Source organism: Furipterus horrens, unplaced genomic scaffold, assembly GCF_987537825.1.
Source record: "Furipterus horrens unplaced genomic scaffold, mFurHor1.1.pri manual_scaffold_4, whole genome shotgun sequence".
In the NCBI taxonomy this organism is placed as follows: Eukaryota; Metazoa; Chordata; class Mammalia; order Chiroptera; family Furipteridae; genus Furipterus; species Furipterus horrens.
This window is the reverse complement of record NW_028327174.1, coordinates 639,695-660,690: the sequence shown is the minus strand read 5'-3', so window position 1 is coordinate 660,690 and position 20,996 is coordinate 639,695. Positions and strand designations below refer to the sequence as shown.

The 20,996-nt window shown below is 60.3% G+C and overlaps 1 protein-coding gene and 1 non-coding gene across 2 annotated transcripts in view; both read right to left on the bottom strand.

Annotated features, from left to right (window-relative positions):
• Window positions 1-20,778, bottom strand: part of BRD1 (bromodomain containing 1) — a 41,654-nt gene extending 20,876 nt beyond the window's left edge. Inside the window, exons 1-3 of the mRNA XM_090272246.1 lie at window positions 20,730-20,778; window positions 17,183-18,563; window positions 5,377-5,533 (exon numbers count right to left, since the gene is read on the bottom strand). Of these exons, the coding sequence (XP_090128372.1) occupies window positions 5,377-5,533; window positions 17,183-18,549 (1,524 nt within the window). The 5' untranslated portion in view covers window positions 18,550-18,563; window positions 20,730-20,778. The remainder of the gene's footprint in view (window positions 1-5,376; window positions 5,534-17,182; window positions 18,564-20,729) is intronic.
• Window positions 4,782-4,886, bottom strand: LOC150010868 (U6 spliceosomal RNA). The gene has a single exon (XR_016510939.1). It is a non-coding gene; the product is annotated as a U6 spliceosomal RNA (small nuclear RNA).
• Window positions 20,779-20,996: the final 218 nt, after the last annotated feature.

Here is a 20,996-nt window from a genome sequence, read left to right as displayed (position 1 = left end):
GGGAGGCCCCCGGGGCTCCCACCTCCTGGACCCTGAGAATGAGACAGCGGCCGGAAAAACCCGAGGACGGGGAACCCCCGGGCCGGGCGGCGCTGGCTGCGGGCCGAGCCCACACAGGCGGGTCCGTGCCCTGGGCACACCCAGCCCTTCTCCGTCCTACACGTCAACACTAACCCACGGTCCTGGCGAGCAAAGAAGCCGAGGCGGCGAGAGAGCAGGTGGGCTGACAGGGGTGGACAGGGCCACCGAGGCATGGAGCCCGCACTGCGGGAGGCCTGCCCACGGGGACACGCGGTCCTGCAGCGCCCACCGCAGAAACGCCGGCAGCCTGCTGGGGCCATCCCAGCAAGGAAAAGACCACCAGAGGTGCCCCGTGTCCTCATGGGCGCAGCACACGACCAGCGCCGTCCCAGGCAGGCGCCCAGCACCCCAACCTCTTGTCCAACCTCGCCCGCCACTCCGGCCCACACGGCCACCCCCATGCAGTTCCCCTCGCGCCTCCCTTCCTGTCCCCCAAGGTGTGCACAGGCCCCCGAGGTCCTCACGCTCGCCGGGGTGGTAGCCGCCCACCCTCGGCCCCACTGCTGGCCCGGTCCCGCCGCCTGTACTGACACAGCCCCCAGCGCGCGAGCGCCCCGAGCCAGGCCCACCCGCGTGTCCCCCTGCCCGCCTGCCCACACCGCTGGGCCAGACATGCTCCGGACGGCAGAGGAGACAGCTGGGACAATCCCTCCCCTCCTCCTGCAGCCCCCCTCCACCAAGACAGTCAAACCTGTCACCAGTGGGGCTCTGACCGCGGCAGCCCACGGCGTCCCCAGCCCTACTCCAATTTGCTGGGCCCGTCTCCTGGACTAGGCGAGGCTGCCCCTCAGGCGGTTTTCCTGGCACACACACAGCCACGGCCTCAGCCAGCGCCCCCGTCCGCGTTCGGAACACACACTCAGGACCCTTTTCTCTCACTGGATGGCTCTGCCCTGGCCCGTCCACACAGCTGACCCCAAGGCCCTTACCCTTGACCCCGGCTGCCTTACTCCCAGTCTGAACCCCTGCAGAGGGTGGGGAGGACTCTGCCTGGAGGGTGGACACTGCTTTCTAGAGCTGCAGTCAGGGACACAGGGACACACAGAGGCACAAGAGGGAGTAATACCAGGGGTGGGTACTCCGGCCAGGGTCCAGTGTGCAAGGCACCAAAACCAGTGGCCTCAGCAGCCACCGGCCGAACAGCCAGGCTCACTGAATGTTCTTTTTAAAACTCTCAGGCACAGGCACGGCCCTGGCCAGGTAGCGCGGTGGGTCAGTGTCGTCCCGATACACCAAGGTTGCAGGTTCAATCCCCAGTCAGGACACATGCAAGAATCAACTCATGACGCATCAATAAGTGGGACAACAAACTGATGTTTCTCTCTTTAAGAGAAAAGCCAATAAAATAAATTTTAAAAAACTCTCTGGCATTGAAGAGGAACGCACAGCAACAGCAGCTGCACAAACAAGGCCAGTCAGCACGCAGAGACGTAGACCTGGGAAACCGAAGCGCCCACAGCGTCCGACAGCCGTCGTGCCCTCTCGTTTGCGAGAGACTCTGTCTGAAAGGAGGAGGCACCAGGGTGCGTGCCCGGTGGCGCAGGGGGAGCCCCTGTGCCCACGTCCCGGCGGCCCTGGCTGGAGGACACCCAAGGGGCACGTGGCGGCCTCACCCGCCCAAGGGCCCAAGCTCTCTGACCCAGCTCAAGTGGTCTTCTACTTCCCACGTAAAACCACCCCTGGAAGACTCCAGAAGCGGCACAGAAGCAGGAACTTCTCGGAGCAAAAAGCTACCTAGAGAGAAGTCCGGACCACATTTGAAGTCGAGCCGTCTCCCACTCAGCAGATGAGAAGGACTCCCACTGCCAGGGAGACAGCCAGGACCACACCGTGAGGACCAGCCCGGCCACACCACAACCCCTGGGCTGGCGAACAGGGCAGGCCAGCTCAGTAGGGTGAGTGCCCAGCACGTCCACCCAAGTCCCAGGCCACTACACAGTGAGAGACCCCAAGGGGCTGCGGGGTCCAAGGCCCTCAGGTGGGTTCACAGAGCACTGGCCCCTGTTGCTGAACTGAAGCCGGGCCCCCAGGAGAGTGAGGGCCAGACCAGGCCTCGGTGGGCTCCGGACGGACCGAGAGGAGGCGCCTCCACACTTCCTGCAGCCCCCGCAACCCAAGGCCAGCTGGCTCTGTGTGTCTGTCTGTCTCTCCCCCCTGGACAGTCAGGCATGGAAGAAAAAGGCCACACCTGACTTCTTCCAGGGCCTTGCTCAGAGCAGGCACCCGGAAACACGGACAACTGAGTCAAATTAAACTCTAGCATCAATATTCTTAAAGTTTCAAAAAGCATTAAAATCATACCAAGCTGACCCCCCCACCAAAAGCCCACCCTGACAGGACGAAGTGGTCTGGATGCAGCCCTTCCAGCGGCCGCCTCCGTCCTTCCCACGAGGGGCTGACCCGAGTCTGGGCAGCGGCCGTCACAGGCTGAGGAAGCGCGCTGCAGCCGTGACAGGAACCACAGACCCGGCACGCGCGGGCACTGCAGGGCCCCCACGCCGACCAGGCCAGGCCGAGAGGCACGGCTCAGACCTAGGCCTTCTCTCCCTGAGAGCGACGTTCCCGTTTCTGTCTTGCTGTCCTTACAAACGTACCTTGTGTGGCAGGAGACAAAGCCTAAGAAAGTGATTTCATGTCAACACGTCAATCGGCACCTCCTGAGACAGAGCTGCCCTCCCACAGCCTCCCCCAGGCGCAGGCCTCCCTCTCTCCTCCCACTTTCCCGCCCCCAAACCTGTTTTAACAACCCCCCAAAACAGACCACACACAGCCAGCGCCCTGTCCTCCCTGCCCCTGCCCAGTCCTGCCGGCTCTCGGCGGGCCCATGTGTGCGGCCCATGCGGCTCCCCGTGGCCGGACAGACGAGGACACCTGGGCCCACACCCGCCGCTCCTCCCCTGCCTCTGCATCACCCCACCTCAGTGCCTCGACCCCCACAAGCCTCACTTCATCTCACCCCCCCCACCCCCGCAGAGGCCCGGAGCCCCTCCCCTCACACTGGAGGCCTTGCAGGCTCTGGGCCCAGCTTCTCCCTCCACCTCCGAGTCAGCACATCCCGAGGACATGCCAGCTCCGGCCGGTAGGCCCTGGGCACAAGTCCTGGCGTGACAACCCTGACGGGAACATGCGCTCCGTTCTCAAGTGGAGGGACGGACATGCGGCATGTCAGCTCAGTAGGCGTCCCCAACTAAGATCAGGTCCCACGCTAGACACAAAGGCTGAGGACGGACTCCAGAGGTCCAGCCTGCCTCGGCGTGCAGGGCACACACACGCACGGCCCCTGGGGCCCACGGCAGGTGCGATGAGAAATGAGGAACGCGTCCAAAGCAGCCAGCAGTCCCGAGGCCAGACGGCACGGGCAGCTGGCCCTCAGCAGGCTGGCAACAGGCCGGCAGCAGGTTGGCATGCCCACGGGCTCAGCCCCATCTCCGCGTGTGTCCAAGGCAGCCGAGACCATGGGCTAAGGGAGCCACCGCCCTCCGTGTGCTGGGCCTGAATCCAGCGTCCCCGCCCGGCAATCCTTGCAGTCCCAACACAGGCAGGCAGCACCGGTCTGCATGGAGGCCTGACCCCACCACACCTCTGTCCTTCGCCACGGCCTGAGACCATGTGGGCCTGCAAATGCCATGGGACGTGACTCAGCTGGCACTGCAGGCACCAGCACACCCGCACTCAGCCCTGGACCCTGGGAGAGACGGCCTCATCGTCACCCACTCAGCAGGGCAGCAGGGTCCGAGGAGCACACCCTTCACGCCTGGAGACAGAGAAGGGTCCGGGCACGTCCCTCCTAGTAGAGGCCCAGAATCCTCACGGTTTCTCACTGGTTTGCAAAAGTATTAAAAAAAAAAAAAAAAAAAAAAACATCATTAAAATCCAAATTTAGAAAAGTCTTAGGTTACCTTGTTTTGTCACCACAGAATTGGGAAAGCTAAGAGGAGGGATTCCCTACGAACGACATCAACGTCCAGGCCACCAGGGGCAACAAGGCAGCGAGGCACACGCTCGGCCCGGGACCCGCTGGGACGAAGCAGGAACCACACAGAGATGAAGAGCGATGTCTCAAGATACAACAGATGAAAAGCTGTTGCTCTGATCAAAAATCTAAACCATCCATCCAGGCCACTCCTCTGTTGGCAGGCACCATGAAGGGCGGGGACCTGTGCAGGGACAGAGGGTCTCGCTCGGTGGGACCAACCTGGGCCCCAGAGCAGCCCCCAGGGAGCTGAACACAGAGGGGCAGCACCAGACCCTCCCCCGCAGAGACCCCCCACCACCAGCAGTCGCAGGGCCCCGCCCACACTGAGCAGCTGTCCTGCTGTGCCTGACAGCGTCCCCTCAGCCTGGCACCGCCGCCGAGCCGCCGGAAGCCAGACACGCAGCGGCAGAGCCACAGACTACGGTGGCGCGACAGTCGCACGGGACCCAACAGCAGGGCATCGGAGGGCAGTGCTGCCGCGTGCACGGGGGAGGAGGGGGGCCCCAGGGACCTCGGACCAGACCTGCTCTCAGCTGTGTCCCCCCAGCCTCTCTGCCCAAGGAGGTGGCCGCACAGTGAGCAGACAACGCCGGCCACAAACGTGGGGCACTGAGCGCAGTTTGGCTCTCAACTTCTAAAGCCTTATTTCCGGAACTGCTTATACTACCCGATGGTCCTACAGACCTAAACCAGGTGCTACAGTGTAAGAACTCGTTTTGGTTTGTTTTTAGCGGAATGCTTCGCGACTCCGCGTGTCACCCTTGCGCAGGGGCCACGCCAATCTTCTCTGTACCCTTCCAACCTCAGAGTGCGCCACCGAAGCGAGCACGGATTTTGTTCTTTTAAAAAGCAAAACCCCCTGCTGCTCCCGCCCACTCATCTCGGCTCTTGCCTCCCACCCTCCCTGCTGCAGCCAACGCTGAGCCTGCAGAGGAAGGCCCTTAAAACAAACCGCTCCTCGCACAACATTTCCAAGACACGCGTGCCTGGCCCAGCTCAGACCAACGCGGCCGGCCCGGTCAGCGCTTCCCCTTCCCCAGACGTCCCCAACATGTGCAGAGCGGGGCAAAGAAGCAGAAGCCAAATGCGGGAACATCAGGGAAGGCACTTGCAAATCCCAGAGCCTAGCAGCCTGGGACACACGTACGTCCTCATTCGCTTCTCGGACAAGACCAGACCGGGCGCCGCCAACAAGAGGCCTGGAGCCTGAGAGGCTGGCGGCAGCCGGCCTGGGGCAGCGCTGGCTCCCGGGGCCACGGCACCTGCTCAGGGTGTCGGGAGGGCGAGAGAGATGTGGAGAGGTGCGCAAGGGCACGTACCTGCTGCGTGCTTCTCTGGGACTGCAGGCTGGACTGAAGTCGCCTCAGCAGGGGAGCGCCATTCCTAGACAGCCTTTTGAGCAGCCAGTAGCTGTGGGCTCTCTCAACAAACTGCTTCTTCCGCTGAATGGCCACCTGATTCGCAATCCTATTTAATCTAAAACACGGAAAAACTCAGAGTTTAGCTTTAAAGCAGTACATTAACATGTTTTCATCATGGAAACTAGAAATGACAGTTACTTTTAATAAATCACACGTGTTCACACGTGCTTCTCCCTCATCCACAGCACACAAATGCCACCACCTCCTGCTGCCCCTGGTTCTGCTCAAGCCAAGTCCACCGTCTCTGGCTACCCGCGGACTCCGCCCCTTTCACTCACGCGTGTCTATCGGTTTAGACACCTAAGGAGGAGGCGTGCTGAAAACAGACCTGAGTGGCCGTAGCTCTTCCACGTGATGCTGTCCCACCCATGCAGGCTGTGGACAGCGTCTAGGGAGGCTCCGCGGGCTGAGCCTAGTGAGAGTGGATCCCTCAAGAGCAGCTGGCCCTCCTGAAGGGCGGGTGACTGTGGGACACCGGTCCCACTCAGTCCCCTCACAGAGGAGGGGAGGCGGGACAACCAGAGGGACAGCAGCCTCCAGGGCAGGGCTGGAGACAGAGGGGCCACCACTCACTGCAATGACACTGGGCACCACCCAGCCTCCTGAGGGACATCCCCCTTTGGGGGACCATAAAATGCAAAAGCTTTATCAAAAGGGGGCCACTGAACGACCGGGAAGCTCCTGTCCCCAGTTATCACCTTCCTGCTCATGAGGACGCCGAAAGACAGTGGCAGTTCAACCCAAACTAAGGACGGAGCAAGAACACAACACACAACGGGGCGTCCCCCACCACGCACCACAGTCTGTCAGAACAGAAAAAAAATGAAGACCAAACTTTTTAAAGAACGCAAAACAAGAGTTTTACAAAACCACCACAGAGCAAGCCCGCGCAAGCGCCCGGCTCACCCCCAGGCAGACCACGCTGGCCCCGCCCCTGGAGACGGGGGCTCCGGCCATTTCCCAGCCCGTCCGGATCACGCTGCCACCCGGCTGGCGGGCCTCTGGGCCGAGCTCTGAAGGGCACGTCACACCTGGATGTCCTCCTGGGCCCGCGGGTCACATGGAGACCTGGGACTACCACCTAAGGCAGGACACTGCTCACGTCCTGTTGAGGGACCTGACCTTGGGGGTTCTGCCACGTGGCCCTGCCAAGTCAAGAGCACCCACAGCCTCCCCCTGACCGAGGGGCCACAGGGCCTCAGCAGAAAGCCTGCGCTGTGGCTGGGCTGGTCCCAGTATGTGCAGAGCTCTGAGCACCCCCAGTTCCGTGGGTCTCTGCACACGCAAACAGGTGTCCTAACACGCATACACACACAGTCATTCCTATGATCCAATGAAGCATGTAGACGTAAGTATTTTAACAATTTCAAGGGCCAAAGAAATGCTGTTTGACAACATGCTTACAAATACAGACCCCGTCCCATGCAATGAGCCGCCACCTCCTCCAGAGCCAGGACTTCTGAGCTATCAACAGTCCCCAGGATGAGCACAAGGCTTTCATAAGGGCAGAGGCAACGCTGTCCTGAAGTGTCTGCTAAATGCCGAGTCCACCTCCGGAGCCGCAGAGTCCGAAGGAGCGGGCAGGGGCTGAGCTGAGGCAGCTGGAACCGGACAGCCGCCACGTGCCTCCCAGGACACAGCAGCCGGGACAGCAGCCAGCAGGGCTGACGCTTGGCACGCCCGCCATCCCCACCTGCACACACCGGCCCCACCCAACCACCATGCACAGCAAGTGGAGGGCAAAGGGACCTGTGCAACCGAGGGAGGGGCACCCAGCCCCTTCATGAGCTCGCAAGGGAGAGACCAAGAGGGACCGTTAAAGTTGGGGAGGCATAAAGGACTCATACTTCTGAAGGCACAGTACACACTGGTGTTCAGAAAGGGGCAAGCAGCCCCCCACGGGGGCAGTGGGAGAAGGTGTCCGAGGGGCTGGAGGCTGGCCCGGTCCTGCCTTCTCGGGTGGATGGTGGCTGCGAGCCGGTTTGCCCTACAGCAATTCACTAACCTACAAGTCAGCTCTACTCAACTTCCAGACTTTAACCTTATTTTAAAACACGGTCTCTGGCAAGGACCAAGCCCTCCTGAATACACCTCGTAAACAAGGCCCACAGGCCTGAGTGGTGGAGGCACGGCTGACTCCCAGGCTCGGGCCACCCACTCCGGACAGGCTGCAGGCCGGCTGGTGAGACGCGACCTGTGCTTCCGGCGGGTGACCTGGAAGGAGCCGCACAGACGGCGTGCCGGGCACCAACAGAATGGCTTCTACGAAACCCACGCACACGTGGGACCCAGGCTCCCAGCACGCCCGCCCACGGTAACACAACCAGGGGCAGAAGGCCTCGGGGAGAGCCTCCCCGCTAGCACAGGAAGCGCGCCGGGGGAAGCCTCCCGGGGTCTCCCCGGGCCTGCCTCGTGAAGAGCCGTGCCCACTGAGAACCTTCGAGCTGCCCCCCGGCTCTGCTCGAGCGCGAGCAAACCATTACCACCCGACCAGGGGCAGCCTCAACACTCCGAGTTCGGGGAGAGTGACAGGACTGGCATAGAGACAGCAGGTGAGCGGCGGCTGGCCCTGAGGGAGGCCCCACGAACTGCCACGCTCCCCTGAACCCACTCCCCGTCGGAAGTGATGCACCTTTTAACACATGCACACTTTCAGCTGTCCAGTAACTACACCCGCCCTCCCACTACTTAGGGTGAAAAATACTGGATTTCATCCAACCCCCAAATAAAAGGAAAAGAGAAAGAAGACTTTTCAGAAAGTTTGCGTTACACGGATCAGTCCCACCCGGCACCGCTGACCAGAAGGGAGGACGCACACAGCTCCCAGGACACACGTTCGCCAAACCCGGTGGGGAGGCCCAAGGGCAAACTCAACTGCAGACACGAATGCACAGCTGAGAGCAGACGCACCAATCCAATCCACTCAGGTATGAAAACACACTGCATGCCCGGCCCACAGCGGCCTGGCCCAGGAAGGCAAAGATCGTGAGTTCCAGAAATAGAACCCACGAATTAACAGGTAAGAGAGGAGAATGTGACATCTCAAAAAATGTAGGAAAGCAAGGGGTCGCTGTGACCTGCAACACAGGGCGGGGCCCGGAGAGGCTCCGCCCCGAGAGCTGGGGTGAACCGCACCTCAGCACTGGGAGCTGCCGCGACCCCAGGACCGAGGCAGCCCCATCCCTGCTCCGCGACAGCACAGGGGATGTTCCCACAGCGGGAAGCGAGTGGCGCCAGGCCCAGGCGTGAGCAGCCGTACGAAGGGAGAGGTTTACAGGACGTTACGGAATGAAAGGAAAGGTCTAAATAGTGGAGACACGGGCGATAAACAATGTCAGACAAAGACAAAAACATCATCAATCACAATTCACCTCCAAATTGGTCTGCAGAGTCCCTGGCATTTCCAAGTTCCCGAGAGAGTGTGTCAAGCGACCCGACAGGATGAACCCAGAGCTCACACGAAGGCAGCACGGTGGGTGGGAACCAGCGGGGCTCTCAGAGCCGGCCCAACCTCGGGGGCAGCAGGCCCCACCCAGGGAGCGGGCGGGGGCCGGAGGTGGGGCTCTGGGAGGATGTGGCTCATTAATGATGGGCAAGGCCATTCACACAGAAGGGAACACTCCTCCCCAAGCAATTCAAGCCCTGGATGCAAGGACGACCCAGCCCCTCGGAGGCCTGGGGGTGGCGCTGCAGGGAGGCCACACAGTGAAGACCACCCAACAAACCCGGGGTTTGGGAGAAGCAGGGGAAGGAAGAGGCCAGAGGAGGGCACAGGCCGCTCCAAAGCTCTCGGAAGAAAACCTTGAGGCCCTCGGGAGAAGGAAGGGCTACTTAAACAAGATACGACAGCACAGCCATACAGTCCAGTAAACATGTGACAACAAAAGGTGCCGAGCCTCTGGGCCAAGGCCGGGGTTCCGTCCTTGCCCAGCGTGTCAGCCGGGACTGGGCACGTCAGAGTCAATCTAAGATATGACACCAATCTAAAAAACAAAAAATAAAATAAAAGGTGGTTCTGTTCAAAGAGCAAAAAATGCCAATTTTAAAAAATACACTATTTATACTGCAGTCGTCCCTCTCTGTATCGTGGTTCACTTATTGCGGCCTCACTATATGGCGGGATTTTTTAAATGTTATATTTAATTATTTATTGCAGATTTTTCGCTATATCACGGGATTTTGTGGTACTGTATACGTATGTTGTTCAAGTTATACACATTTAAGAGTGTAGAATATGTTTAAGAACATAAGTAGTGTTTATAAAAGTGTGGAAAAGGTTAATAAGGGACTGGGAATGGTTTATAAGTGTGTGGGAAGGGTTTCTAAAGCCTTAATATATATATAAATACTGAAATAAATGCAAGGTTCCTACTTCATGGATTTTCACCTATGGGGGGGGGGGTCTAGAATGCAATGCCCACAATAAGTGAGGGAAGACTGTACATTTTAATGGAGATTTTAATAAAGTAAACCACGAATGTTCATGAAGACATTCAAGAGGTCCTAGTTCACGTTTAGGGGAAGTCCACCTCCCAGAAGGGTCATGAACAGTGGGGCCTCAGACCCAAAGCCAAGAGGATGAGGCCTGGGTCAATGCGGGGTCAGGGCTGCAAGCCTTGGAAGCCAACAGGAGGTGGGGATGGAAACACACCCCACCTTCAGCAGCAGGACTGCAGGCTCCCGGGACCTAGGTGCACACAGGGCAGCGGAGAAGACACTGAGACTAACGAGCCTCCAGTTCACTGAACACGGCAAGATCATGGCTGCTGAGGAACACTCTGTCACCTGCACAGACACATTCCTGCACGAAAAGGGTGGCCAGGAGCTGCTCAAATGGTCACAAGGCAGGGACAGGCAAGCGGACCAGACAGGCAGGTGCGGCGACGGCTAAAGCTACATGACAGGACGCATGGGTTCTCCCTGCTTTACACAGACTTCCAAGTTGCAAGAGATTTTTTAGACATTAAAAAATGAGAAGACAAAATCCTGGCTGCTGTGGCTCAGTGGATTGAGCGTCAGCCTGTGAACCAAGTGTCGCTGGTTCGATTCCCAGTCAGGGGACATGACTAAGTTGCACATCAGGTCCCCAGTTGGGGGTGCAAGTGAGAGGCAACCACACAGTGATGTTTCTCTCCTTCTCTTTCTCCTTTCTCCTCTCTACAAATAAACAAGTAGTTTTTTTTTTTTTTTTTTAAATGAGAAGACAAGCCCAGGGGAAGCGATTCGTGATGAACACAACACGCACGTAACCTAACCCACTCAAGGCAGAGCCTCCCCACCCCTAGGCCAGCGAAAAGGGAAACACAAATGCCACTACACTCGCTCCCCTCAGAGCCAGGGGAGCCCGCCCTAGCAGCGTGGCGGGCCCCAAAGCCACTTGCCCCTGCCAGTTCGACAGTACGACATCCAGCGTCAACGTGCAAATCCGTACCAGGCCACACATGCACCATGAAAAAAGTAGGAAAACAAAACGCAGAGGAACCCACCCCCGCTTACAGTGAGTGGCTGCTGTGGGGAGGGGTGGGAATGAATATGTTAATCTAATTTCCTTTGTTTTTAAGCTTTTAATCTAAAGATCATGAAAAATAAGAAAACGTCATTAAAAAATTATCTCCACTTAGTGTGTGGAAAGAACGCTCCCCACAGCGCCCTGACCATACTGAAGGGAGCGCAAGAACGCTCCCGTGACCTCCCAACCGTCGTCTGTGAGGCGTGCGGCTTTAGAAAGCCCTCCCACTTTTTAACACACTTAACTGTCTACGTCCATACAATGGGCACCCACAGCTCAGAGGTCAGATGGAAGTCAGGGTGGCAGCCGTGAGATCGAACCCTCCAGACCTAAAAAAAGCCTGGAATCTGCCTCTGGTGGTGGTCCTGCCCCACCCTGGCTCCTGGGAGAACCCCTACCAGCTCCGCTCAGGTCAGGACGACCAGCACCCTCCCCAGGGCTCCTGACGCACGCACGCATGACAGCCCCAGAGCCCAAAGCTCGCCAGGATGCGTACGTTCATACCCCGGCCAGGCCTCACCGCCACCCAGTGGCACCAAGGTGGCTGCCTGCAGCGGGAGACCTCCCCTCGGCTCACTAACCAAGAGCTGAGATTCTTGAGGCAGAGCCCCGTTTTATTAGAAATCCTACCAGATGCTCGCCTCCTGGAGCAGCTCTGCTTTGCCCAGTACGCCCGTGAGCCCACCCCCACAGTCCCGCTGGGGTGCACCTCTCTGAAAACCAGCACCCCGACCCACAACATCAGAAGGGGAAACTGGAGAGAGGCTGAGGTGCACGCTTGTTTCCAGCCTCACAGGAAGATGACCCAGGCAAGAACAGACATGCCATCTGGGCACCGAAGGGGCGTGGGGCGGGGGAGGGTGGGTGTGTTGGCCTCCAAGGGTCTCCCAGACCTTGGGTCAAATGACAGACACACAAAAGCAGGAATCGTCCAGGATCCTGGAGATGCCTCAGTCACCAAGAAGTAGGGGCATCACCGCACCCAGCTGGCAGAACACGTGGCACTACCGTGGTACCTGCAACACCTCCATCAGCAACCTAGCGAGACAGCAGACAAACCCAAACAAGGCTGTCTTCACTGGAAGAGGGACGTCTAGAAGGCCCTGAGCCGCGGTGGGAACGTCCAGGACACAGCAAGTTGAACAGCACAGGTCCTGACCTGAGCCACAAAGGCACCTGGTCCTTCCCGCTGCGCTGCCAATGGGTGACGCAGAAACCCTCACCAGGCCTGCCGAGAGGCGGGCTCGTCCTGGGAGATGCGCCCGCCAAGCGGGCGAGTGGAATCGCCTTCACGGGGGTGCTCGCGGAACACGCCGTTGGCAAGAGGTGACTCTGGGTAAAGAGCTGTTCCGTGTCCTTGTTTCTGCAGCGTCTTATGAACCTGGAGTCCCTGAGTGCGCCCACAGTGGGCAGGCCCACTGCCGGCCGCTGTGGGACACGGACGCAAAGTCTACATTCAAACGACATTTCCCACGTGTCAGGCAACACCTGGGCTGGAGTGGCAGTGAGACTGTGGCCATCACCCCCCGCCAGTATTAAGACTTCAAATAACTCGACACCCCCTCTCCACCAAAAGGCAGCACCCCAGGAACAAGGGGCCCGCGGGCGGGAGGGGCCGAGGTGCCTCAGTGGTCAATGCCCGAGGAGCAGGGCCCCCAGCGCGGACTCAAACACCGACTGGAGCTCATAAGCACAGGAACCTCTCAGGGGTCACATACGCCCAAAGCGCACGCTGACACGTGACAGCGCCCGCAAGCACCCAGATTTCTCTCCCGGCACTATATTTCCACTCACTTTGGCTCTTTGATCAAAACAAATCTGCTCACCAGATGTCCCATATCCCGCCTCACTGGAAGACACCCTATCAGGCGGAACGGGGACAGATTCGCAACATGGCACCCAGTGCCCCTCCAAATTAAAACCAAGGAAAGCCCTGGCTGAGTAGCTCAGCTGGTTAGAGCTTTGCCCCAATACACCAAGGTCGCGGGTTCAATCCCCAGACAGGGCACATCAAGAACCAACCAATGGACGCATAAATAAGTAAAACAACAAACTGATGTTTTTCTCTCTCCCTTGCCCTCTCTCTAAAAGTAAGTTTAAATTTTTTTTAAACATAAAAACCAAGGAAAGCAATGAGTCGGGGGAGGGTGGGAAGCAGATCCTTTAAGACAGCACCCAGGATCACCTCACAAGAGGGCTTCCCGCCTGCAGAGAAGCGCGGGCACGGCACCCTCCCCCGTGACCAGGGTGACCAGGAGGTGGCGGTCTGGCCATAAGGAAACACTGGCGTCGTGTCAACAAAGCACGCACTCTACCTCCTGCACATTTTACTTCTCAGTTTGGTTTGTAGGGCTTCTTTCCAGAGTAGCCACAACACAGGACCCTGCACTGGGAACCCCAGGGCGAGCTGCCTCCCTCGGCTGGCAGGGCTCCCCGACTGCCCCCACCCCCACGCGCATCCACAGAAGCACACGTGGCCCTGCTGCCGTGCAGCGTCCAGAGAAGGGCTGCCAGCGGGAAGGGCAGAGCCAGCACGTCTCCCGTGGCCCCGGTCTTCAGGACAACGGGACTTTATAAAAGAGAATACCGTGCTGCAAGGGCACCCGCCAGCAGCGCCCTCGAGGAAACAGAGCCGGCGACCAGATCCTCCATCCTCACCACTAACTCAAGCAAGGACTCCGTTCGTAGCATCTGCACTAGTTTAGTAACGTCCACGTAAATGACACAAGCCGGAGCCAGACCACGCAGCACACCAGCCTCTCAGTTCACGGGGCCCTTCTCCTCCACAGATAAAGGGCTGCCCCCCAAGTGCACCAAAGAGAGAAGTCAGAAGACCTGCTGCCTTGAGGGAACTTTGAAGGAATGGGTCAATTATGCCAAAGGAACCGGGAGGCTCCAAACCGATGCGTTCTTCCCGCCCTGTCCCCTCGCTGTGCGGCAGAGCGTCGAAGGGACACGGCCCCAGAGAAGCAGCCAACCCACGGAGCAGCCGTGTGAGGAGAAGGCTGCGCGCCCAGCTCAGAAAGCTTTAACAACACTCACTGAGATGTGTGGGTTTTTCTTTTCTTTTCAGAAAGGCAAACAGGGGGAGGAAAAGAAAGTCTCTCTTCAGACTTGGTTTTTCATCTTCCTCAGTTTAAGTAAGTTGTTTCTGTGTTGGAAAACAATTATAATTTTTTTAATTTTTAAAAAAGATTTTTAGAAAGGGGCAGGGAGGAGAAACAGAGGGAGAGAAACCTCAATGTGCAGCTGCCTCTCGCACGTCCCCAACTGGGGACCTGGCCTGCAACCCAGGCCTGCGCCCTGACTGGGAATCAAACCGGCGACCCTTTGGTTTGCAGGCCGACTCTCAATCCACTGAGCCGCACCAGCCAGGGCAACAAATTTTATTTTAATAAAGTAAGGGAGGGAGACAGACACAGATGGGCACAACTCGAGATAATGGGACTTCTCAAGAGAAACTTAGAAAACCTGGGCACTGCTGGCCACACGGAAGGCTGGGCCGCTCGCAGCAGCAGTACCATGAGGCCAAATGTCCACTGGACTCGAGCCGCCCCACGCGCGAGTGTTAGCAGCACTGCTCCCTCCCGGCCGGAGCGGCGGCCAGCCCTCCAGCCTGACGCCACCAACCCAAGTCCGCGAACAGGCAGGCAAAGCCTTGCGATACCCACAGCTTTATCTGAGTCTCTTACTTAAAAAGGTGAGAAGTAATCTCTGTGCCTGAAAAATGCTAAATATTTAAAAAACTAAACACCTCCTCCTCGTGCTCTGATTACGAATAGACTGACTTAAGAGTCAGTTGGTCTCGGTTACCCTTTTTACTTGAAAAACATTTAAACCATTCAAATGACAAAAGCACCTGAGAGCTCCAAAGTGACTGTCGAGTGTGTCCCGGGTCCCTGTTCCAGACCCTGCTCCGGAGCTTGCTCAAATGCTGTCATAGCTGCCGCTCTAGACGGCCCTGCACCAGAGGCAGTGGGGAGCGCCCTGCTCCCCCTGCACACAGCAGCCCGGCTTTACCCCAACGCACGCTCCACCGGGGCCTCCCGCTCACACCCCAGCTTGATGCCTCAGTGCCCCAGCACTGGCCCTGACAACCTGCAGGGTGACCCTACACCAGGTACGGGCGGGCAAAGGGCAGCTGGGAGAGCTTCCAAGGTGGTAAGGTGACCCAAAACGTCAGGGTTTCCCAGGGAATCCTGACACCCCAGACGGCTAAGCCTGCAGCCACAAACACCTGTCCGAGTGCGCCCTTTAGCTTGACTCCAAACTGTGGGAAGAGTTTATCCCTAAATGGGGGGGGGGGGGGGGCAGCACAGGCAAGACTACCCCTTTAGAACACGGTTTGGCTGCACCCCTCTTTGTATACTTAGGCCCAAGGCCCGAGTTTTCACCTCATTCAGGCCTGGGCACCTCCGACCCCCCAGGGCCTGCATTTTCCAAGGCGGCGCTGCCTCCCGCCCAGGACCCGCCCCGCCCTCCCAGAGCAGGTGCTCACATGCGGCGGCCACAGGGCAAGCAGCACTTCTGACTCCTGGTCTTTCAACTGTTAGGTCATCTGTTTTGTTTCATTTACTCCAGTTTCAGTACAGCTGCAATGTGTAGGGCTCTCGAACAGAAGCTCGTCACCAATCCTATACTCTTGACTCAGAGGTAGAAATCCAAGCGAAACGGTCTCTTAAAAAGTCAGGTTGACTGATTCGCAAGAGACACCTTGGTTTTAGCAGTAGTTTTCTCTAGATGAGAGGGATCGTGAGCACTTTTGTTTTTTTTTTTTTGCTTTGTCTGAATTTACTGATTCTATAATGACTATGTACTATTCTATAAAAGAAAAAGGACTTCATTTGGCGGGGTGGGGGGGCCCACACTTCGAATTCTTAATACAAAAAAGGTGCTTGAAACCCAGTGTAGTAGTAGATCCTGGCACACTTTTACAACCTAACTAGTTAAAAATTGTGACGTGTTAAAACCACACTGTATCTTTTAATCATGTGTTGGAAGGCATAAATTATCTTACATCAGATACATAGGTAAACAATATGAGAAGCTAATGTTCAATATACTGAAGGTAATTTTTAATTCTTAGTAACAAAAACATCCTAGCAGTCTTGAATCCACTTGATCTGTAAGATAAATACAACTTTACTTACATGCACTTTCAAATAACAAGAAGACCAAGGTAACGACAGGTATCTCGTCAACTCTTCTCAGGAGCGGACATCCACTTGCATCCTGACTTCACCCGCTCAATGCTTTACTTCCTTAACCAAATGCTCTCAAGCCACAAGCCTGATTACAAATAAAGGGTGTCACTTCCTCAAAGCTCAAGGAAGCGTTGGAGCAGGGACATCTGCTCTCCCAGACTCACAGGGCACTGGATCAGGTGTGAAACTCTCAAGTAACTTACCTCATAGTCTAAACATGAGCATTTTGAAAGTAACAAAAAAAGAGCAAGTCTGTAACAAGAGGAGCAGAAGAGAAGGAAGCAAGTCCACGCACTGGAGCAGACGAGGCGGCTGAGGACCAGCCCTCAAACGTGGGCAACAGTGCGGCTGGGCCTGCCCACAGTAGGCGCCGGCAGAGCCCAGACCCCACCTCTGTGGACCACCATAGGCGAGAGCGCCCTACGCTGACCAGGCAACATCCGCATCACCAAGGCAACAGTCAGAAAACCAGAAAGATCTTCACAGTGGCGGGAAGGTGGCCAGCCCGCCCTCCCCACAGCTCCGGTCAGTCCCACTTTAATCTCCAACCCAGTGTCTTCTCACTGGGCCACACTGCTTCACTTTCCAACAAATGACTTTAAGAATCCTACCAGGCTCCTAAATGTTGGTGGGGCAGCAAGGTGAGCAAGAACGTTTTATTGTGTCCAAGATGACAACCACACCTGGGCACGACAGGGCCCAGACCCCACTACTGCGGTCAGCGTACCGGTCACCCTGACACGGTCTGGCTTACCCGTGGGCGAGATCGGGCATTAAGGAAACCGTGCATCCGTCCAGGTCCGATAGACTCAGGTCTTTTGCAACATCTATGCTCCCACAAAGTGGCGAATGAATACGGCCACGTTTTAGGGGACCATTAAGAAGCTTTGTATGAAGAAGGCGCTAGGATGCTCTAACACAGCCCTGGGCGGGACCCTCCCCGGCGCCCCCATCCTGGGCTCCTTCTGGCACCCACGCTGCACACGCTTACCTCTGGGGGGGGATATACGGAGCACACACGGGTGGCAGAGCTGCACAGGGCTCACTGAGTGCTTTCTTCGCCTTCTTTGCTTTCTTCCTGACCTTGGATGAGGACCTGACCGTTTTGACTGAGCTATCTTTTCGACACACACCGTTTTTCATTTCCACGTCCCCATAAATGTTCAGAGGCCTCCGGGTACAGCCCGGGGGCGTGTGTACGTCACAGTAAGCGGTCTTTCTGACCGAGAAAGTCGTAGCGCCCCCAGCCAGCTCTTTCACAGGCTCCATTTTCATGTAGAGGCCGGCCTTCTGGGCACAGGTCACATGGAAGGCTGTGTAGCAGTTGGCCTTGTGGCACTGGATGCAGGCGCCCACGCCCTTCTGCTTGCAGAGGTAGCACGTCAGCTTCCACCGGGCGGGAGGGATGTTCCTCACGCCGTCGATGGGCTCAATGAACACCGTGTTGGCAAAGCCGACCTCTGGGATCCACAGAGCACACACCACATGGCCCCAGCGGTCATCATCGGTCTTTTTGAAGGCACCTCCCTTGTTGGGGCACAGCACGCAGTCGGCGGGCCGGGCCCGGGACTGCAGGCAGTGTCGGCAGAGCCACTGGCCCTCGGGGATGTAGGGCACCCCGTAGCACTCCTGGTGCACGGCCAGGTTGCACAGGTCACAGAAGAGGATGACGTTGCTGTTCTGGCACTCACCGTCCATGCAGATGCAGCACACGGCATCCTCGTCGATCAGGGACTGCTGCTCCCCCTGCTTCTGGTTCTCGCAGTAGGATTCCTTCTCGAAGCGGTCCATCAGGAACTCAAACACGCTCTGTGACACGGCCGCCACGCAGTCACCCTTCCGCTTCTCGTTGACAATCTCCAACCAGGCGTAGTCCTCCTCATCCATGTCGTACTCCACCTCGTTGTCCAGCTCCTCAGCCGACTTCTCGACAAACTTGTAGTACATGGGGGGCCTCCTGGGGGCAGATGGGGGGCTGTACTCCACGATCCGCACCTTGGGCTCCGGAAGAGCGCTGGCCAAGGCTGGCAAGCCATGGGCACTGGGAAGGGCTTCGTTCTTCTTTCTGACCCTGTTGTTTTTGTGACGCTTAGTTCTTAAGCACACGGGGGGCCTCTCGCTATTTTCTTTATTGCTGTTGCACTCACTCATTTCTTGAGCAGTGAGATCATCTTCTAAGATGATCTCCAGGGGATCAAAAATACTGATCCTGTGCAGGCGCCCCTCAATCTCTATCTCCACCATCCTCTGAGCTTGTGCGTAGGTCAAGGTCTCTCGCGCTGGGGAGTGCTTAGTACTGCACGGGGAGGACGGGTGCCTCGCGGTAGCGCCTCGATGACATCGTCCTTTCCTCCTCATTTGGTACTGACTCCCTGAAACAGACAGAAGCGAGATTAACTCGAGGAAACTGCCGAGCACGTGAGGGCAGAGCCAGCTGACCCCGTCGCGCTAAAGCAAAGCTCCCAGCGAAGGTCACCGGGGATTCCAAACTCACTCGCCCCAAGACTCACGACCCCGTTTCACCAGCCCGTCCCCGCCAGGCCAGGCCTCACCGGGGACTCCCAGAACCAGACGGCAAGGGGTGGCCGTGGAGAGGCGTGTGCGGTGACCCATCCCTCTAGTGCCCTCTGTGACTCCCACTGCCCGCCGGACACCGGCCCAGACCACGCCAACGGGTCACGGAGGTGACGGCCCAGGGAAGCCCGCGCACGGGGCCCGACTCCCGCAGGCAGGGTGGGCGCCCAGCCTCCCCGCTCCGGCCGCCGCTCCCCAGGACCCCCCGCGCCCCCGCTGCTGCCCGGAGAGAGGCCCCTGCAGCCCCAGCGCGCGGGTCCCGGCGGCGCCGTGCAGGGGCCGGAGGCCTCCGCTGTCCGAGCGCAGCACGGCCCCTCCGTGAGCACGCTCTCCACCAACCCACCCACAGGACGGGGGCGCCGTCGGATCCAGGGGGACACCCTGCACCCCGAGGCCCCACCCAGCCTCTGCAGCGCCCGCGGGGGGTCCTCCTCCTCCCCCAGCACACGGGACACACCCACCACGGGAGCCCCAGCCCAGGCCCGCACGGTACCCGACAGCCTCCCAGGCGCCCGCCACCGGCCCTTCCCAGTCCCGTCCACCTTCCCGGGAGGCCCGACGCGAGGCCGCCGCTGCCGAGCAGGGCGCCTGAGGCCCGGGCGGTGACACCCTCCTTCCGGGCAGGAAGCAGGCGCCGCGGGGCACCGGCTCACACACAGAACCCGGGGCGCGGGGCTCCGGGAACAGTCTTCCAAGAACGGGGTTCGCCCCTGAAGCCCCGAAATGCGCTTTCCGGCCGACGCGTCAGCGCGCGGCGCCCTCTCCCTTTCGTCAAGCGGAGCCCCACGCCGGCCCCGCGGTCGCCGAGCCCCACCGCCCTGCTCGGGGCGCCCCGCCCGCAACGCTGCCCGCGGGCCGGGGCGGGGCGGGCCCCCGGGTGTCGGGCCACCTCCTGCTCCGCACGGGCCGAAAGCAGCCGGGGACCCGCCCTCCGCAGCGCCCGCAGCGCCCGCAGCCCGGCCTGAGCGCGTCCCACGAGGGCGTCCCCGAGCAGCTCCGCCGCGAGGAAGCGGGCCCGGGGCGCTGAGGGGGCCCTGGCGGCCTCCGTGCGGGGACAAGCGTCTCCGACGGGAAGGAACCGCAAGGACGCGCCCAGGGCAGCCCCGCGGCCCCGAGACGGAAGGCGCCGCGCTGACGCTCCGCACAGGCCCCGTCCGGCCCCGCGCCCCGCGGCCGCGCCCGGCCCGAGCGGCCCCGCCTCCCCGGCCGCCTGCAGCCCGAGTGCCGCGGGCTTCCGGCACGGCCGCCGGCGGTCGGAGCTCGCCGGGAGCCCCCAGCAACGGCGCCCGCCGCGAGCCGCGCCTCCGCCAAGTTCCTTCTTCCAGGAGGCCCGGCGGCCGGGGCCCAAGTCCGCCGCGCGGCGTCGGCTGCCAGCGCCGCCCGGAAGCGGGAGGGAGCCTCCCCGCGCGGCCCGCGCCTGACCTTGCGTCCAGCGGCTCCGGCCGGGCCCACGGGCGAGCGCGCCGCTTACATAACGCGCCCCGCGGCCGCGGCGAGGCCCCCGACCGGACCCCGCCGGCGCCCGCGCCGGTCCCTCCCCGCGGAGGACGCCCCTGCGCGGCGCGAGCCCGAGGAGGCCGGCGGGGCTGGCGGGCCCGGAACCAGGCCGGCCCCCGCGCCGCCCGCCCGGCCTCGCCCGCCCGCCCGGCCCCCGCCGCCCCAGACCGCCCGGCGCCCGCCCCGCAGCCCCGGCGTCCCGGCCCCCAGCCTGGGTCCCCGCGCGGCCCCGACGCACCACCACCCAGAGCCCAGCAGCCGCCTCCCGAGCAGCCGGGCCTCGCCGCCGCCCCGGCCTAGCGCCCCAGGTCAACCGTCCCGGCCTCCCTCGGCGCCCGCCCGCCGCCCGCGGACAATGCGCCGCCGCCGCCACCGCCGCCGCGGCCTCCAACATGGCGGCGGCCCGGCACCCGGCGGCCGGAGGCCCGCGAGGCGGCGGCGACCACGGCCCGCCCCCGCCCACTCACCTTCGGGGCCGCGGGAGCCCGGCGGGCGGGCGGCGCGGGGGCCGGCGCGGCCGAGGCGGCGCTAATGGCGCCCGCGGCTCCTCCGCCAACGGCCGCGCAGGCCCGGCGCCGCCGCTCTGGGCGCGGGCTCCTGTCGGCGGGCTCCTGTCGGCGGGCAGCGGCGGGGCCGCGGAGGCCCGGCGGGGCCCGGCCGGCGGCGGGGGTGCGGGAAGCGGGGCGCGGCGCGGGCTCGGGGCTGTGCGGACGCCCGGACCGGCTCGCTCGCTC